Source organism: Panulirus ornatus, chromosome 45 (assembly GCF_036320965.1).
Source record: "Panulirus ornatus isolate Po-2019 chromosome 45, ASM3632096v1, whole genome shotgun sequence".
NCBI lineage: Eukaryota > Metazoa > Arthropoda > Malacostraca > Decapoda > Palinuridae > Panulirus > Panulirus ornatus.
In genome coordinates this window covers 10,476,452-10,496,737 of record NC_092268.1, presented here as the reverse complement: position 1 = coordinate 10,496,737, position 20,286 = coordinate 10,476,452, and the positions used below count along the sequence as shown (strand labels likewise).

The 20,286-nt window shown below is 42.1% G+C and overlaps 1 protein-coding gene across 1 annotated transcript in view; it reads left to right on the top strand.

Annotated features, from left to right (window-relative positions):
* LOC139762956 (uncharacterized) overlaps positions 1–20,286 on the top strand; it is a 405,421-nt gene that overhangs the window by 172,437 nt on the left and 212,698 nt on the right. The window contains exon 3 of the mRNA XM_071688281.1: positions 2,497–2,583. Coding sequence (XP_071544382.1) covers positions 2,497–2,583 — 87 coding nt within the window. The remainder of the gene's footprint in view (positions 1–2,496; positions 2,584–20,286) is intronic.

Here is a 20,286-nt window from a genome sequence, read left to right as displayed (position 1 = left end):
TCCTTAGCACCTTTTCCCTTGAATAAAGGAACAATAATAGCTTTAACCAAATCATCAGGCATAACTTTCTATTTCCATGTATAATTACATGTAAGATGTATCCATTCTTTTCATATTTAGCTGTAGTCCCATCCACTCCAGGTGCCTTTCCTACCTTCAGCCTCATTATTGCCCTTTTTCTTTCCCTTTTTGCTATAGGCCCCCCGCACTTGTATCTCTTCCTTCCATCCTCCATACCCATGCATGTAACAGCTACTGCCTCCCCTTCTCCCACATTTATCAGTTATTCAAAATACTTTTTCTATATTCATTTCACTTCCTCCTTTTGATTCAGCAACTCCCCTTCCTTACTTTTCATATCAACAGTTCCACCCTTACATCCACCTCTTTCATTTTTCACCTCCTTCCAATATAGTTTTTTTTTTTATTATCCTAAAACTTTCCACTTCACTTTTTTCCAAAATCTTCATCTAATCTTTCTCTGCTTTTCTCTATCAGCTTCTTAACATTCTGCTTGCATATTTTGTTTTCTTCCTTCCTCCTGTGCTGAACTTCACTGGTACATTCGTATTGAGCAATCTACCATATTCCTTTTTCTTCTCTTTCACAGCATTTCCAATCTCTTCTGCTCACAATGCATTGCTCCTTTTTATTCGTGTATCTCACTGCCTTGTATCCAACTACTGATTCTTCAATTTTAATTGTATTTCTCTAAACATTTTAAACACGTCATTCACACATGCCTGCATCCCTACATTCACAGCACTTCCATCTGAGCTTTCAGTTACCTTCCTTTGATACTCCTCCCTGCATTTTTTCTGATTTATCTTCTCGTTTGCCAACACTTTTACTTATTCATTCTTCCATACACTATGCCTCCACTTCTCTCTGATCCTCATCCCTTCAAGACCTGCAAAATGGTCGGTCTCCATAGAATCCTCTCACAACTCTAGCATTTACCACGGCCTTTCTCAACCTTTCATCCACTGCCACATAGCTAATCAAAGCCTTTTGTACTTCTTTTCCATCATTCCTCATTGGTATATCTGTGGCTCATCTTGTGCTGAAAAAAGGTGTTTGTAAGGAATAAATGCCTCTTGGCACAATTGTCCACAAGATAGCTTCCATTCTTATTTACTCCAGGCACTCCCCATGTACCAACTATCTCATCTATTTCATCACATCCCACTTTCACATTCATATCACCCAATATAACCATATTTCTCTCATCCTCAAAATTGATTATATAGGCATACAAGTTTCTCCAGAAAAGCTTCATTTCATCCTTGCCTCGTACAGTCTTCATAGTCACAGGCACATATACATATACCTGTGCGTACTTCACCATCCCAATCTTTCCTTTCACCCACACTATTTTTGATCCATTCCATCCATGCTCTGTAACCCTCCCATGCTCATGGTGGTAGCAGAATTGCACTTCTTTCCTTTCTAGAATTCCATGTCCTTCCTTTCCTCTTACCTGGTATTTTTCACTCATTCCTGTCCATACCACAACTCCTTCCGTGCCTTTCCCATAACTTGTGTTCATCAATTCCATTGTCACTCCACACACCCTGCCCAAGGATATATGTTTCACCAATCCCTAGCACATCCACGCTAAAACTTGTAAACCTCTCCCTGGTGTAAACCTCTCCCTGGTCTCCCTCCTTTTATTCTCACCAGTCATTCCATTCACTTTCTGTGCCATCACCCTCAATTGCTCATCTCTTTTAACCTTCAGCATAACTGGAAGACTCCAGTGCTGCTTTGTAGCCTTTTATGCCTCACCCTTGACAGGTCACAGGCAGACGACAACTCCAACAGTGTTTCCGGAGGCAGTGAGGCTCCAAAACTGTCAAAACTAAAATTGACAGCACACTTCAGATGTTTTGCTAAATCTTAAAGTATTTCCCTGATGTAATTGGGCAACAGTTCTCCCTTAAGTACCACCCCTAAGGGGTGTAATAACAAGGTCACCAAGTGAAGGCATTGTGAAACTTGGTTATCTATTAAAACTAGAGCATACTCTCTAGATGTTGAAACTTAACTTTTCCCAAATTTTACCCTTCTTTATTTTCCACAGTAGCAGCACCTCCTACCACATTTTCAAGCAATAGGGAAAATTTCACTCTTCCAGATTGTGTTACTGAAGTAGACTTTGTCAAAAAAGAATGTCTTTTATATGTTGGAAGTAAACTTTATATGAATTTTAAGAAGGTTGTGTTCTCTACTGCAAATATGGTATCATATGGTAACACCAAGAGACAAGAGTGTTACATAGGAAATGGAATGTATATTAGGTTTGTTGCTTCCTGTAATTCTGTCTTTTCCTTGTCATCCTACTCTGAACCCATTTCATTCATGTTCCTTTGCCCCCTTTTCATCAGGATGCAGACGAGGTTGGAAAACCAGATAAAGATATTTACCACAGTGCTTTAGAACTAGTTTTTTGTATGTCATGCTACAGTTTATAAGCATTTTATGTATGAATTGCAGGTTGATGGCTAAGTACTCGAAGAAGCTGGTGAGCAAGTGCATCTATCTAAACATTTTGCAGGCAACTGACTTGCCTCTGCTTGACTTGTAAGTATTGCCTTTATTGTATTGTTGCTTTCTTATCTTTCCATGCTTTACTTTTTACATCATAGTCTTCCTTTCCCCCGTAGTTAACTTACTGTTTTTTGCCTATTCTTGAAGCTGATTATTCTATACAATATGCTTCTCATTCCCATCCCTGGGCTGCTGCTGTAAGTAAGAGTTTTGCAGTCATCCTCAGCATTTTTATTCCCTCTTTTTTTTTTTTTTTTCAACAAAGCAACAAACAGTACTAGGCAGAAAAGTAAGAAACCTTTCATTAGTTCTCACACCAACTCCTTTACATGTTCTGTAACATGAATGTATACAATGTCCATAGAAATTTTTTCCCACCTATCATGTATTTTCAAAGGCAGCACACAGCTAAGACTAATGTGAGTACATTCATATGAAATTCTGTGGGTGAAATTATCGTACATCTGGTTGCTGAGTCTGTTGTTTCTAAAGGTGTGCGCAACAGCAACTCCCCTCAAAGTGTTTCAGGCTATCTTGAGGCAAGGTTGTTTTTTCTCTACTCTCCCAAGCTGCCACTTCATTTTGATAGTTTCATTTCAGGGCACTGAAATTCTTCCACATTCAAGATGGTTGGCTTTTATCTTTGTAAGGAGGAGGAAGCATGAATTCTTGCATGAAAGGAAGAAAGTGGGGATGTACGTGAGATTTCTAGGTGCCCTGGGTGCTCAGAATGCACAATCAGATGGCTGCTTCCTACACCTCATCATTGCCTTGCCTCATTCAGTAGATGAAGACCCTATAGACCCAAAATATGGATCTAGAATACTTCAGGGACCTTGTCCATTCCATGCTCAGGCATCTTCAGATCTGCTGATGGTAATCAAGGCCAAAGAAGAGATGACTGTAGAGTACTAAAATGGTGACTCTGCCTTTGAAAATGTAAGAGGAGGCAGACAATTTTTTTTTCCAGACACTGTACCTTAGCTATTTTATGTTTGGTAATTTCACTGGAATTTAAGTGTAAAAATCTTACGTTGCTTGTATTCTTGTATGGTATTCTTTCGGTGATGAAAACAGTATTTGCAGGTTCTATGAAGATTCACAGATAATTTTCATGGACATAGGGGGTTAAACATCCAAACAGCAACTTGTGCAGAGTGATAAAGTACAAACAACTCATGGGGAAAGTGATGTGAATGTTGAAAATGTAGTTATATCTGTGGAACTGCATAATTTGTAATATGATTAGGTGGAAGCATTGATTACCGAGATTGCAAACTTTTGCAAGTTTTTAGTCTTGATTCTAAATCAAAAGATGGAAAACCACCGTAAATTACACACTTATTAAAAGACATGAGGGAAATCCACTCCGAAATGTAATCTGTAATTGTTTAACATACCACACTTAAAATAAAATGGAAGTTGATAGACACAAAGGTAACTGAGAATCTCCCATTTGCATCATAGATTAACAGTTGCACAGAATAAAACTTATGTTGGTTGCCTGCCAACACCTGTTGATTTCATGTATTTGCCATGCATTATAGGTTGATGATGCAAGGATACATTTTTCTTGACAACTTCTGCACAAAATCACAGTTACAAGGAACAACAAAGATCATGCCACTTCTCTGTTCCGGAAAAGAATAACTGATGTAAGTTTTGCTAAACAGAGAATAATGCTTAGATTTCACTTAGATTTTTGAGGTTGGTAAATAAATCAACACTTTCACCAACACGCATTTGCAGGTAACGTCATATTGGCATGATACTTTTTGAAATACTACCTCTGAAATCTTAAGATACGGGATGTATAGAAAGAAAGAACACCCAAGACTCTTCAATACCTTGCCATCTACCAACAGAAACAGTATAGGATGCATGATAGAGGAATTCAGGTGTGCTTTGGACAAGTACCTACAAAGTGTGCCAGACTAGCCAAGCAGTGGGTACCATGTAGGCCTGTGGGCTGCAGCATATAAGGGCAATGACCCATTGCATTATCCTGGGCCCATCCTGGGTTGTGGGGGTGAAGATGCCTGAAGACTTCATAAGGTATCCACAAGGACCAGCAACCCATTAGGGCCTCTGAGTACTTCACCAGGTATCCACCAAGTAACACAAATGTTACAGCTGATAGATGCCCTTCATTGAATAAAGTAGCATGGAATAACGCAAGTTTTCCTGAAGCTCAATAATGCCAAAAGACAACATTCTGAATAGGTCATCATCCACTGTATCTTGAAAATAATGCCTCTTTTATTAAGTCCAACTTCCCTCTCCTTTGGCATCTCTCTCCTTCCTTTTTGTGTCATGTACCTCTCTGACTAACATATTTGGTTTTATCTCTTTAGAAGCTTTGTTTCCACACTTTCAAAAATATCAAGTGGGTTTTACTTTTTTTATTTATGCAGCTTACTTACTTTATTATACTTTGTTGCTGTCTCTCGTGTTAGTGAGGTAGCGCAAGGAAACAGATGAAAGAATGGCCCAACCCATCCACATACACAAGTATGGAAAGGATCACAATTTTGTTTGTGATCAAGATATTCTTACGAGTCCATGGGGAAAATGAAACACGATAAGTTCCCAAGTGCACTTTTGTGTAATAATCACATCATCAGGGGAGACATGAGAGAAATATAAGTCAGTCGATATACATCGAAGAGACGAAGCTGGATGCCATTTGGTAGTGTTGGAAAATGTGTGGAAGGCAAGAACATTATCTCAGAAAGCAAAAATGGGTATGTTTGAAGGAATGGTGGTTCCAACAATGTCACATGGCTGCAAGGCATGGGATATAGATAGAGTTGTGTGGAGGAGGGTGGATGCATTTGAAATGAGATGTTTGAGGAAAATATGTGGTGTGAGGTGGTTTGATCGAGTAAGTAATGAAAGGGTAAGAGAGATGTGTGGTAATAAAAAGAGTGTGGTTGAGAGAGCAGAAGAGGGTGTTCTGAAATGGTTTGGTCACATGGAGAGAATGAGTGAGGAAAGATTGACCAAGAGGGTATATTTGTCAGAGGTGGAGGGAAGGAGGAGAAGTGGGAGACCAAATGGAGGTGGAAAGATGGAGTGAAAAAGATTTTGAGCGATTGGGGCCTTAACATGCAAGAGGGTGAAAGGCGTGCAAGGAATAGAGTGATTTGGAAGGATGTGGTGTACCAAGGTCGACATGCTGTCAGTGGATTGAAACAGGGCATCTGAGATGTCTGAGGTAAACCATGGAAAGATTTAGGGGGTCTGGATGTGGAAAGGGAGCTGTGGTTTCGATGCTTTATACATGACAGCCAGAGACTCATGTTGTCTTTTCCTAGCGCTACCTCGCAAGCATGTGGGGGGAGGGGGTTATCATTTCATGTGTGGCGGGATGGCGACGGGAATGAATTAAGGCAGCATGTATGAATTATGTACATGTATATAGTGCATAGTGCCATTGTACAAAGGCAAAAGGGATAAGGGTGAGTGCTCAAATTACAGAGGTATAAGTTTGTTGAGTATTCCTGGTAAATTATATGGGAGGGTATTGATTGAGAGGGTGAAGGCATGTACAGAGCATCAGATTGGGGAAGAGCAGTGTGGTTTCAGAAGTGGTAGAGGATGTGTGGATCAGGTGTTTGTTTTGAAGAATGTATGTGAGAAATACTTAGAAAAGCAAATGGATTTGTATGTAGCATTTATGGATCTGGAGAAGGCATATGATAGAGTTGATAGAGATGCTCTGTGGAAGGTATTAAGAATATATGGTGTGGGAGGCAAGTTGTTAGAAGCAGTGAAAAGTTTTTATCGAGGATGTAAGACATGTGTACGTGTAGGAAGAGAGGAAAGTGATTGGTTCTCAGTGAATGTAGGTTTGCGGCAGGGGTGTGTGATGTCACCATGGTTGTTTAATTTGTTTATGGATGGGGTTGTTAGGGAGGTGAATGCAAGAGTTTTGGAAAGAGGGGCAAGTATGAAGTATGTTGGGGATGAGAGAGCTTGGGAAGTGAGTCAGTTGTTGTTCGCTGATGATACAGCGCTGGTGGCTGATTCATGTGAGAAACTGCAGAAGCTGGTGACTGAGTTTGGTAAAGTGTGTGAAAGAAGAAAGTTAAGAGTAAATGTGAATAAGAGCAAGGTTATTAGGTACAGTAGGGTTGAGGGTCAAGTCAATTGGGAGGTGAGTTTGAATGGAGAAAAACTGGAGGAAGTGAAGTGTTTTAGATATCTGTGAGTGGATCTGGCAGCGGATGGAACCATGGAAGCGGAAGTGGATCATAGGGTGGGGGAGGGGGCGAAAATTCTGGGAGCCTTGAAGAATGTGTGGAAGTCGAGAACATTATCTCGGAAAGCCAAAATGGGTATGTTTGAAGGAATAGTGGTTCCAACAATGTTGTATGGTTGCGAGGCGTGGGCTATGGATAGAGTGGTGCGCAGGAGGATGGATGTGCTGGAAATGAGATGTTTGAGGACAGTGTGTGGTGTGAGGTGGTTTGATCGAGTAAGTAACGTAAGGGTAAGAGAGATGTGTGGAAATAAAAAGAGCGTGGTTGAGAGAGCAGAAGAGGGTGTTTTGAAGTGGAGAGAATGAGCGAGGAAAGATTGACCAAGAGGATATATGTGTCGGAGGTGGAGGGAACGAGGAGAAGAGGGAGACCAAATTGGAGGTGGAAAGATGGAGTGAAAAAGATTTTGTGTGATCGGGGCCTGAACATGCAGGAGGGTGAAAGGAGGGCAAGGAATAGAGTGAATTGGAGCGATGTGGTATACCGGGGTTGACGTGCTGTCAGTGGATTGAATCAGGGCATGTGAAGCGTCTGGGGTAAACCATGGAAAGCTGTGTAGGTATGTATATTTGCGTGTGTAGACGTATGTATATACATGTGTATGGGGGTGGGTTGGGCCATTTCTTTCGTCTGTTTCCTTGTGCTACCTCGCAAACACGGGAGACAGCGGCAAAAAAAATATATATATATATATATATATATATATATATATATATATATATATATATATATATATTTATTTTTTATTTTATTATACTTTGTCGCTGTCTCCCGCGTTTGCGAGGTAGCGCAAGGAAACAGACGAAAGAAATATATATATATATATATATATATATATATATATATTTTCTTTTCTTTCTTTCATACTATTCGCCATTTCCCGCGATAGCGAGGTAGCGTTAAGAACAGAGGACTGGGCCTTTGAGGGAATATTCTCACCTGACCCACTTCTCTGTTACTTCTTTTGGAAAAAAAAAAAAAAAGAAAAATGAGAGGGGAGGATTTCCAGCCCCCCGCTCCCTTCCCTTTTAGTCGCCTTCTACGACACGCAGGGAATACGTGGGAAGTATTCTTTCTCCCCTATCCCCAGGGATATATATATATATATATATATATATATATATATATATATATATATATATATATATATATATATATATATATGTGTGTGTGTGTTTTCCCTGGGGATAGGGGAGAAAGAATACTTCCCACGTATTCCCTGCGTGTCGTAGAAGGCGACTAAAAGGGAAGGGAGCGGGGGGCTGGAAATCCTCCCCTCTCGTTTTTTTTTTTTTTTTTTTTTTTTTTTTTTTTTTTTTTTTTTTCTTCAAAAAGAAGGAACAGAGAAGAGGTCCAGGTGAGGATATTCCCTCAAAGGCCCAGTCCTCTGTTCTTAACGCTACCTCGCTATCGCGGGAAATAGCGAATAGTATGAAAAAAAAAAAAAAAAAGAATATATGTGTGTGCTGAGAGGTGCAACTGGAGGGATGTCTGATCATTATCTTGTGGAGGCTAAGGTGAAGATTTGTATGGGTTTTCAGAAAAGAAGAGTGAATGTTGGGGTGAAGAGGGTGGTGAGAGTAAGTGAGCTTGAGAAGGAGACCTGTGTGAGGAAGTACCAGGAGAGACTGAGTACAGAATGGAAAAAGGTGAGAACAGTGGAAGTAAGGGGAGTGTGGGAGGAATGTGATGTATTTAGGGAATCAGTGATGGATTGCGCAAAAGATGCTTGTGGCATGAGAAGAGTGGGAGGTGGGTTGATTAGAAAGGGTAGTGAGTGGTGGGATGAAGAAGTAAGAGTATTAGTGAAAGAGAAGAGAGAGGCATTTGGACGATTTTTGCAGGGAAAAAATGCAATTGAGTGGGAGATGTATAAAAGAAAGAGACAGGAGGTCAAGAGAAAGGTGCAAGAGGTGAAAAAAAGGGCAAATGAGAGTTGGGGTGAGAGAGTATCATTAAATTTTAGGGAGAATAAAAAGATGTTCTGGAAGGAGGTAAATAAAGTGCGTAAGACAAGGGAGCAAATGGGAACTTCAGTGAAGGGCGCAAATGGGGAGGTGATAACAAGTAGTGGTGATGTGAGAAGGAGATGGAGTGAGTATTTTGAAGGTTTGTTGAATGTGTTTGATGATAGAGTGGCAGATATAGGGTGTTTTGGTCGAGGTGGTGTGCAAAGTGAGAGGGTTAGGGAAAATGATTTGGTAAACAGAGAAGAGGTAGTGAAAGCTTTGCGGAAGATGAAAGCCGGCAAGGCAGCAGGTTTGGATGGTATTGCAGTGGAATTTATTAAAAAAGGGGGTGACTGTATTGTTGACTGGTTGGTAAGGTTATTTAATGTATGTATGACTCATGGTGAGGTGCCTGAGGATTGGCGGAATGCGTGCATAGTGCCATTGTACAAAGGCAAAGGGGATAAGAGTGAGTGCTCAAATTACAGAGGTATAAGTTTGTTGAGTATTCCTGGTAAATTATATGGGAGGGTATTGATTGAGAGGGTGAAGGCATGTACAGAGCATCAGATTGGGGAAGAGCAGTGTGGTTTCAGAAGTGGTAGAGGATGTGTGGATCAGGTGTTTGCTTTGAAGAATGTATGTGAGAAATACTTAGAAAAGCAAATGGATTTGTATGTAGCATTTATGGATCTGGAGAAGGCATATGATAGAGTTGATAGAGATGCTCTGTGGAAGGTATTAAGAATATATGGTGTGGGAGGAAAGTTGTTAGAAGCAGTGAAAAGTTTTTATCGAGGATGTAAGGCATGTGTACGTTTAGGAAGAGAGGAAAGTGATTGGTTCTCAGTGAATGTAGGTTTGCGGCAGGGGTGTGTGATGTCTCCATGGTTGTTTAATTTGTTTATGGATGGGGTTGTTAGGGAGGTAAATGCAAGAGTTTTGGAAAGAGGGGCAAGTATGAAGTCTGTTGGGGATGAGAGAGCTTGGGAAGTGAGTCAGTTGTTGTTCGCTGATGATACAGCGCTGGTGGCTGATTCATGTGAGAAACTGCAGAAGCTGGTGACTGAGTTTGGTAAAGTGTGTGGAAGAAGAAAGTTAAGAGTAAATGTGAATAAGAGCAAGGTTATTAGGTACAGTAGGGTTGAGGGTCAAGTCAATTGGGAGGTGAGTTTGAATGGAGAAAAACTGGAGGAAGTGAAGTGTTTTAGATATCTGTGAGTGGATCTGGCAGCGGATGGAACCATGGAAGCGGAAGTGGATCATAGGGTGGGGGAGGGGGCGAAAATTCTGGGGGCCTTGAAGAATGTGTGGAAGTCGAGAACATTATCTCGGAAAGCAAAAATGGGTATGTTTGAAGGAATAGTAGTTCCAACAATGTTGTATGGTTGCGAGGCGTGGGCTATGGATAGAGTTGTGCGCAGGAGGATGGATGTGCTGGAAATGAGATGTTTGAGGACAATGTGTGGTGTGAGGTGGTTTGATCGAGTAAGTAACGTAAGTGTAAGAGAGATGTGTGGAAATAAAAAGAGCGTGGTTGAGAGAGCAGAAGAGGGTGTTTTGAAATGGTTTGGGCACATGGAGAGGATGAGTGAGGAAAGATTGACCAAGAGGATATATGTGTCGGAGGTGGAGGGAGCAAGGAGAAGAGGGAGACCAAATTGGAGGTGGAAAGATGGAGTGAAAAAGATTTTGTGTGATCGGGGCCTGAACATGCAGGAGGGTGAAAGGAGGGCAAGGAATAGAGTAAATTGGAGCGATGTGGTATACCGGGGTTGACGTGCTGTCAGTGGATTGAATCAAGGCATGTGAAGCGTCTGGGGTAAACCATGGAAAGCTGTGTAGGTATGTATATTTGCGTGTGTGGATGTATGTATATACATGTGTATGGGGGGGGTTGGGCCATTTCTTTCGTCTGTTTCCTTGCGCTACCTCGCAAACGCGGGAGACAGTGACAAAGTATAAAAAAAAATATATATATATATATATATATATATATATATATATATATATATATATATATATATATATATATATATGGATGGAACCATGGAAGTGGAAGTGGATCATAGGGTGGGGGAGGTGGCAAAAATTCTGGGGGCCTTGAAGAATGTGTGGAAGTCGAGAACATTATCTCGGAAAGCAAAAATGGGTATGTTCGAAGGAATAGTGGTTCCAACAATGTTGTATGGTTGTGAGGCGTGGGCTATGGATAGAGTTGTGCGCAGGAGGATGGATGTGCTGGAAATGAGATGTTTGAGGACAATGTGTGGTGTGGGTGGTTTGATCGAGTGAGTAACGTGAGGGTAAGAGAGATGTGTGGAAATAAAAAGAGCGTGGTTGAGAGAGCAGAAGAGGGTGTTTTGAAGTGGTTTGGGCACATGGAGAGAATGAGTGAGGAAAGATTGACCAAGAGGATATATGTGTCGGAGGTGGAGGGAACGAGGAGAAGAGGGAGACCAAATTGGAGGTGGAAAGATGGAGTGAAAAAGATTTTGTGTGATCGGGGCCTGAACATGCAGGAGGGTGAAAGGAGGGCAAGGAATAGAGTAAATTGGAGCGATGTGGTATACCGGGGTTGACGTGCTGTCAGTGGATTGAATCAAGGCATGTGAAGCGTCTGGGGTAAACCATGGAAAGCTGTGTAGGTATGTATATTTGCGTGTGTGGATGTATGTATATACATGTGTATGGGGGGGGTTGGGCCATTTCTTTCGTCTGTTTCCTTGCGCTACCTCGCAAACGCGGGAGACAGTGACAAAGTATAAAAAAAAATATATATATATATGGATGGAACCATGGAAGTGGAAGTGGATCATAGGGTGGGGGAGGGGGCGAAAATTCTGGGGGCCTTGAAGAATGTGTGGAAGTCGAGAACATTATCTCGGAAAGCAAAAATGGGTATGTTCGAAGGAATAGTGGTTCCAACAATGTTGTATGGTTGTGAGGCGTGGGCTATGGATAGAGTTGTGCGCAGGAGGATGGATGTGCTGGAAATGAGATGTTTGAGGACAATGTGTGGTGTGGGTGGTTTGATCGAGTGAGTAACGTGAGGGTAAGAGAGATGTGTGGAAATAAAAAGAGCGTGGTTGAGAGAGCAGAAGAGGGTGTTTTGAAGTGGTTTGGGCACATGGAGAGAATGAGTGAGGAAAGATTGACCAAGAGGATATATGTGTCGGAGGTGGAGGGAACGAGGAGAAGAGGGAGACCAAATTGGAGGTGGAAAGATGGAATGAAAAAGATTTTGTGTGATCGGGGCCTGAACATGCAGGAGGGTGAAAGGAGGGCAAGGAATAGAGTGAATTGGAGCGATGTGGTATACCGGGGTTGACGTGCTGTCAGTGGATTGAATCAAGGTATGTGAAGCGTCTGGGGTAAACCATGGAAAGCTGTGTAGGTATGTATATTTGCGTGTGTGGACGTATGTATATACATGTGTATGGGGGGGGTTGGGCCATTTCTTTCGTCTGTTTCCTTGCGCTACCTCGCAAACGCGGGAGACAGCGACAATGTTTGCTTTGAAGAATGTATGTGAGAAATACTTAGAAAAGCAAATGGATTTGTATGTAGCATTTATGGATCTGGAGAAGGCATATGATAGAGTTGATAGAGATGCTCTGTGGAAGGTATTAAGAATATATGGTGTGGGAGGCAAGTTGTTAGAAGCAGTGAAAAGTTTTTATCGAGGATGTAAGGCATGTGTACGTGTAGGAAGAGAGGAAAGTGATTGGTTCTCAGTGAATGTAGGTTTGCGGCAGGGGTGTGTGATGTCTCCATGGTTGTTTAATTTGTTTATGGATGGGGTTGTTAGGGAGGTAAATGCAAGAGTCCTGGAAAGAGGGGCAAGTATGAAGTCTGTTGGGGATGAGAGAGCTTGGGAAGTGAGTCAGTTGTTGTTCGCTGATGATATAGCGCTGGTGGCTGATTCATGTGAGAAACTGCAGAAGCTGGTGACTGAGTTTGGTAAAGTGTGTGGAAGAAGAAAGTTAAGAGTAAATGTGAATAAGAGCAAGGTTATTAGGTACAGTAGGGGTGAGGGTCAAGTCAATTGGGAGGTGAGTTTGAATGGAGAAAAACTGGAGGAAGTGAAGTGTTTTAGATATCTGGGAGTGGATCTGTCAGCGGATGGAACCATGGAAGCGGAAGTGGATCATAGGGTGGGGGAGGGGGCGAAAATTTTGGGAGCCTTGAAAAATGTGTGGAAGTCGAGAACATTATCTCGGAAAGCAAAAATGGGTATGTTTGAAGGAATAGTGGTTCCAACAATGTTGTATGGTTGCGAGGCGTGGGCTATGGATAGAGATGTGCGCAGGAGGATGGATGTGCTGGAAATGAGATGTTTGAGGAAAATGTGTGGTGTGAGGTGGTTTGATCGAGTAAGTAACGTAAGGGTAAGAGAGATGTGTGGAAATAAAAAGAGCGTGGTTGAGAGAGCAGAAGAGGGTGTTTTGAAATGGTTTGGGCACATGGAGAGAATGAGTGAGGAGAGATTGACCAAGAGGATATATGTGTCGGAGGTGGAGGGAACGAGGAGAAGAGGGAGACCAAATTGGAGGTGGAAAGATGGAGTGAAAAAGATTTTGTGTGATCGGGGCCTGAACATGCAGGAGGGTGAAAGGAGGGCAAGGAATAGAGTGAATTGGAGCGATGTGGTATACAGGGGTTGACGTGCTGTCAGTGGATTGAATCAAGGCATGTGAAGCGTCTGGGGTAAACCATGGAAAGCTGTGTAGGTATGTATATTTGCGTGTGTGGACGTGTGTATGTACATGTGTATGGGGGGGGGGGGGTTGGGCCATTTCTCTTTCGTCTGTTTCCTTGCGCTACCTCGCAAACATACACTTGTTGTAGAGTGAATTGTAAAACATTTCACCTCTATTCACTTTATTTATATATTTATTATACTTTGTTGCTGTCTCCTGCAACATCCATATACATACACGTCCACACACGTCCTCGCTGGTGCGGGGGACGGCGACGGGGCAAAGTGAATAAATAGATAAATATATATAGGAGAGAAAGAATACTTCCCACGTATTCCCTGCATGTCGTAGAAGGCGACTAAAAGGGAAGGGAGCGGGGGGCTGGAAATCCTCCCCTCTCATTTTTTTTTTAAATTTTCCAAAAGAAGGAACAGAGAAGGGGGCCATATGAGGATATTCCCTCAAAGGCCCAGTCCTCTGTTCTTAACGCTACCTCGCTAATGCGGGAAATGGCGAATAGTATGAAAAAAAAAAAAAAAAAATATATAATATATAATATATAATATATATAATATATATATATATATCCCTGGGGATAGGGGAGAAAGAATACTTCCCACGTATTCCCTGCGTGTCGTAGAAGGCGACTAAAAGGGGAGGGAGCGGCGGGCTGGAAATCCTCCCCTCTTGTTTTTTTTTTTAATTTTTCAAAAAAAGGAACAGAGAAGGGGGCCAGGTGAGGATGTTCCCTCAGAGGCCCAGTCCTCTGTTCTTAACGCTACCTTGCTGATGCGGGAAATGGCGAATAGTTTGAAAAAAAAAAAAAATAATATATATATATATATATATATATATATATATATATATATATATATATATATATATATATATATATATTGTGACAGTGATATTGTGACAGTGATTGTGTCAGCGTCGCGTCGCCTCGCCGCAGTGTATCGAGACAGACTTCCCCAGAACTTTTAAAGGGGAAGTAAATGTTTATAGTTGTGTTACTGGAGTGATAGTTTTCATGCATGGTGTTTTTGACAAGAAAATAGTGAAGTTGGAGAAAAATGTAGCTTAGACATTGAAGCTTATTGATACAGTGGTGAAATTGATGAGAACTGCTATTGACGTTTGTGTGAATAAATTGTACATTTCCTTTTCCATAGCCAGAGGTTGAACCATTATGTGACATTCATTTTTTTCATTCATTTCAAGCTAAAAGTTTGTTTTCTAAATTGTTTCTTACATTTTTCATATGTATATATATGTATGTGTGTGTGTGTGTGTGTGTATGTGCGTATGTGTGTGTATGTGTGTGGGTGTGTATATGTATATATATATGTATATTATCCCTGGGGATAGGGGTGAAAGAATACTTCCCACGTATTCCTCGTGTGTCGTAGAAAGCTACTAGAGGGGACGGGAGCGGGGGGCCGGAAATCCTCCCCTCCTTGTATTAACTTTCTAAAATGGGAAACAGAAGAAGGAGTCACGCGGGGAGTGATCATCCTCCTCGTAGGCTCAGAGTGGGGTGCCTAAATGTGTGTGGATGTAACCAAGATGTGAAAAAAGGAGAGATAGGTAGTATGTTTGAGGAAAGGAACCTGGATGTTTTGGCTCTGAGTGAAACGAAGCTCAAGGGTAAAGGGGAAGAGTGGTTTGGAAATGTCTGGGGAGTGAAGTCAGGGGTTAGTGAGAGGACAAGAGCAAGGGAAGGAGTAGCAATACTCCTGAAACAGGAGTTGTGGGAGTATGTGATAGAATGTAAGAAAGTAAATTCTCGATTAATATGGGTAAAATTGAAAGTTGATGGAGAGAGGTGGGTGATTATTGGTGCATATGCACCTGGGCATGAGAAGAAAGATCATGAGAGGCAAGTGTTTTGGGAGCAGCTGAATGAGTGTGTTAGCGGTTTTGATGCGCGAGACCGGGTTATAGTGATGGGTGATTTGAATGCAAAGGTGAGTAATGTGGCAGTTGAGGGAATAATTGGTATGCATGGGGTGTTCAGTGTTGTAAATGGAAATGGTGAAGAGCTTGTAGATTTATGTGCTGAAAAAGGACTGATGATTGGGAATACCTGGTTTAAAAAGCGAGATATACATAAGTATACTTATGTAAGTAGGAGAGATGGCCAGAGAGCGTTATTGGATTACGTGTTAATTGACAGGCGTGCGAAAGAGAGACTTTTGGATGTTAATGTGCTGAGAGGTGCAACTGGAGGGATGTCTGATCATTATCTTGTGGAGGCTAAGGTGAAGATTAGTATGGGTTTTCAGAAAAGAGGAGTGAATGTTGGGGTGAAGAAGGTGGTGAGAGTAAGTGAGCTTGGGAAGGAGACCTGTGTGGGGAAGTACCAGGAGAGACTGTGTACAGAATGGAAAAAGGTGAGAACAATGGAAGTAAGGGGAGTGGGGGAGGAATGGGATGTACTTAGGGAATCAGTGATGGATTGCGCAAAAGATGCTTGTGGCATGAGAAGAGTGGGAGGTGGGCTGCTTAGAAAGGGTAGTGAGTGGTGGGATGAAGAAGTAAGAGTATTAGTGAAAGAGAAGAGAGAGGCATTTGGACGATTTTTGCAGGGAAAAAATGTAATTGAGTGGGAGAAGTATAAAAGAAAGAGACAGGAGGTCAAGAGAAAGGTGCAAGAGGTGAAAAAAAGGGCAAATGAGAGTTGGGGTGAGAGACTATCAGTAAATTTTAGGGAGAATAAAAAGATGTTCTTGAAGGAGGTAAATAGGGTGCGTAAGACAAGGGAGCAAATGGGAACTTCAGTGAAGGGCGTAAATGGGGAGGTGATAACAAGTAGTGGTGATGTGAGAAGGAGATGGAATGAGTATTTTGAAGGTTTGTTGAATGTGTCTGATGACAGAGTGGCAGATATAGGGTGTTTTGGTCGAGATGGTGTGCAAAGTGAGAGGGTTAGGGAAAATGATTTGGTAAACAGAGAAGAGGTAGTAAAAGCTTTGCGGAAGATGAAAGCCGGCAAGGCAGCAGGTTTGGATGGTATTGCAGTGGAATTTATTAAAAAAGGGGGTGACTGTATTGTTGACTGGTTGGTAAGGTTATTTAATGTATGTATGACTCATGGTGAGGTGCCTGAGGATTGGCGGAATGCGTGCATAGTGCCATTGTACAAAGGCAAAGGGGATAAGAGTGAGTGCTCAAATTACAGAGGTATAAGTTTGTTGAGTATTCCTGGTAAATTATATGGGAGGGTATTGATTGAGAGGGTGAAGGCATGTACAGAGCATCAGATTGGGGAAGAGCAGTGTGGTTTCAGAAGTGGTAGAGGATGTGTGGATCAGGTGTTTGCTTTGAAGAATGTATGTGAGAAATACTTAGAAAAGCAAATGGATTTGTATGTAGCATTTATGGATCTGGAGAAGGCATATGATAGAGTTGATAGAGATGCTCTGTGGAAGGTATTAAGGATATATGGTGTGGGAGGCAAGTTGTTAGAAGCAGTGAAAAGTTTTTATCGAGGATGTAAGGCATGTGTACGTGTAGGAAGAGAGGAAAGTGATTGGTTCTCAGTGAATGTAGGTTTGCGGCAGGGGTGTGTGATGTCTCCATGGTTGTTTAATTTGTTTATGGATGGGGTTGTTAGGGAGGTAAATGCAAGAGTCCTGGAAAGAGGGGCAAGTATGAAGTCTGTTGGGGATGAGAGAGCTTGGGAAGTGAGTCAGTTGTTGTTCGCTGATGATACAGCGCTGGTGGCTGATTCATGTGAGAAACTGCAGAAGCTGGTGACTGAGTTTGGTAAAGTGTGTGGAAGAAGAAAGTTAAGAGTAAATGTGAATAAGAGCAAGGTTATTAGGTACAGTAGGGTTGAGGGTCAAGTCAATTGGGAGGTGAGTTTGAATGGAGAAAAACTGGAGGAAGTGAAGTGTTTTAGATATCTGGGAGTGGATCTGTCAGCGGATGGAACCATGGAAGCGGAAGTGGATCATAGGGTGGGGGAGGGGGCGAAAATTTTGGGAGCCTTGAAAAATGTGTGGAAGTCGAGAACATTATCTCGGAAAGCAAAAATGGGTATGTTTGAAGGAATAGTGGTTCCAACAATGTTGTATGGTTGCGAGGTGTGGGCTATGGATAGAGTTGTGCGCAGGAGGATGGATGTGCTGGAAATGAGATGTTTGAGGACAATGTGTGGTGTGAGGTGGTTTGATCGAGTAAGTAACGTAAGGGTAAGAGAGATGTGTGGAAATAAAAAGAGCGTGGTTGAGAGAGCAGAAGAGGGTGTTTTGAAATGGTTTGGGCACATGGAGAGAATGAGTGAGGAAAGATTGACCAAGAGGATATATGTGTCGGAGGTGGAGGGAACGAGGAGAAGAGGGAGACCAAATTGGAGGTGGAAAGATGGAGTGAAAAAGATTTTGTGTGATCGGGGCCTGAACATGCAGGAGGGTGAAAGGAGGGCAAGGAATAGAGTGAATTGGAGCGATGTGATATACAGGGGTTGACGTGCTGTCAGTGGATTGAATCAAGGCATGTGAAGCGTCTGGGGTAAACCATGGAAAGCTGTGTAGGTATGTATATTTGCGTGTGTGGACGTGTGTATGTACATGTGTATGGGGGGGGGGGTTGGGCCATTTCTTTCGTCTGTTTCCTTGCGCTACCTCGCAAACGTGGGAGACAGCGACAAAGTATAAAAAAAAAAAAATATATATATATATATATATTTTCACTTTGCACACCACCTCGACCAAAACAACCTATATCTGCCACTCTGTCATCAGACACATTCAACAAACCTTCAAAATACTCATTCCATCTCCTTCTCACATCACCGCTACTTGTTATCACCTCCCCATTTACGCCCTTCACTGAAGTTCCCATTTGCTCCCTTGTCTTACGCACCCTATTTACCTCCTTCCAGAACATCTTTTTATTCTCCCTAAAATTTACTGATAGTCTCTCACCCCAACTCTCATTTGCCCTTTTTTTCACCTCTTGCACCTTTCTCTTGACCTCCTGTCTCTTTCTTTTATACTTCTCCCACTCAATTGCATTTTTTCCCTGCAAAAATCGTCCAAATGCCTCTCTCTTCTCTTTCACTAATACTCTTACTTCTTCATCTCACCACTCACTACCCTTTCTAAACAGCCCACCTCCCACTCTTCTCATGCCACAAGCATCTTTTGCGCAATCCATCACTGATTCCCTAAATACATCCCATTCCTCCCCCACTCCCCTTACTTCCATTGTTCTCACCTTTTTCCATTCTGTACACAGTCTCTCCTGGTACTTCCCCACACAGGTCTCCTTCCCAAGCTCACTCACTCTCACCACCTTCTTCACCCCAACATTCACTCCTCTTTTCTGAAAACCCATACTAATCTTCACCTTAGCCTCCACAAGATAATGATCAGACATCCCTCCAGTTGCACCTCTCAGCACATTAACATCCAAAAGTCTCTCTTTCGCACGCCTGTCAATTAACACGTAATCCAATAACGCTCTCTGGCCATCTCTCCTACTTACATTAGTATACTTATGTATATCTCGCTTTTTAAACCAGGTATTCCCAATCATCAGTCCTTTTTCAGCACATAAATCTACAAGCTCTTCACCATTTCCATTTACAACACTGAACACCCCATGCATACCAATTATTCCCTCAACTGCCACATTACTCACCATTGCATTCAAATCACCCATCACTATAACCCGGTCTCGTGCATCAAAACCGCTAACACACTCATTCAGCTGCTCCCAAAACACTTGCCTCTCATGATCTTTCTTCTCATGCCCAGGTGCATATGCACCAATAATCACCCACCTCTCTCCATCAACTTTCAATTTTACCCTTATTAATAGAGAATTTACTTTCTTACATTAGGGAAAATGATTTGGTAAACAGAGAAGAGGTAGTAAAAGCTTTGCGGAAGATGAAAGCCGGCAAGGCAGCAGGTTTGGATGGTATTGCAGTGGAATTTATTAAAAAGGGGGGTGACTGTATTGTTGAATGGTTGGTAAGGTTATTTAATGTATGTATGACTCATGGTGAGGTGCCTGAGGATTGGCGGAATGCGTGCATAGTGCCATTGTACAAAGGCAAAGGGGATAAGAGTGAGTGCTCAAATTACAGAGGTATAAGTTTGTTGAGTATTCCTGGTAAATTATATGGGAGGGTATTGATTGAGAGGGTGAAGGCATGTACAGAGCATCAGATTGGGGAAGAGCAGTGCGGTTTCAGAAGTGGTAGAGGATGTGTGGATCAGGTGTTTGCTTTGAAGAATGTATGTGAGAAATACTTAGAAAAGCAAATGGATTTGTATGTAGCATTTATGGATCTGGAGAAGGCATATGATAGAGTTGATAGAGATGCTCTGTGGAAGGTATTAAGAATATATGGTGTGGGAGGCAAGTTGTTAGAAGCAGTGAAAAGTTTTTATCGAGGATGTAAGGCATGTGTACGTGTAGGAAGAGAGGAAAGTGATTGGTTCTCAGTGAATGTAGGTTTGCGGCAGGGGTGTGTGATGTCTCCATGGTTGTTTAATTTGTTTATGGATGGGGTTGTTAGGGAGGTAAATGCAAGAGTCCTGGAAAGAGGGGCAAGTATGAAGTCTGTTGGGGATGAGAGAGCTTGGGAAGTGAGTCAGTTGTTGTTCGCTGATGATACAGCGCTGGTGGCTGATTCATGTGAGAAACTGCAGAAGCTGGTGACTGAGTTTGGTAAAGTGTGTGGAAGAAGAAAGTTAAGAGTAAATGTGAATAAGAGCAAGGTTATTAGGTACAGTAGGGGTGAGGGTCAAGTCAGTTGGGAGGTGAGTTTGAATGGAGAAAAACTGGAGGAAGTGAAGTGTT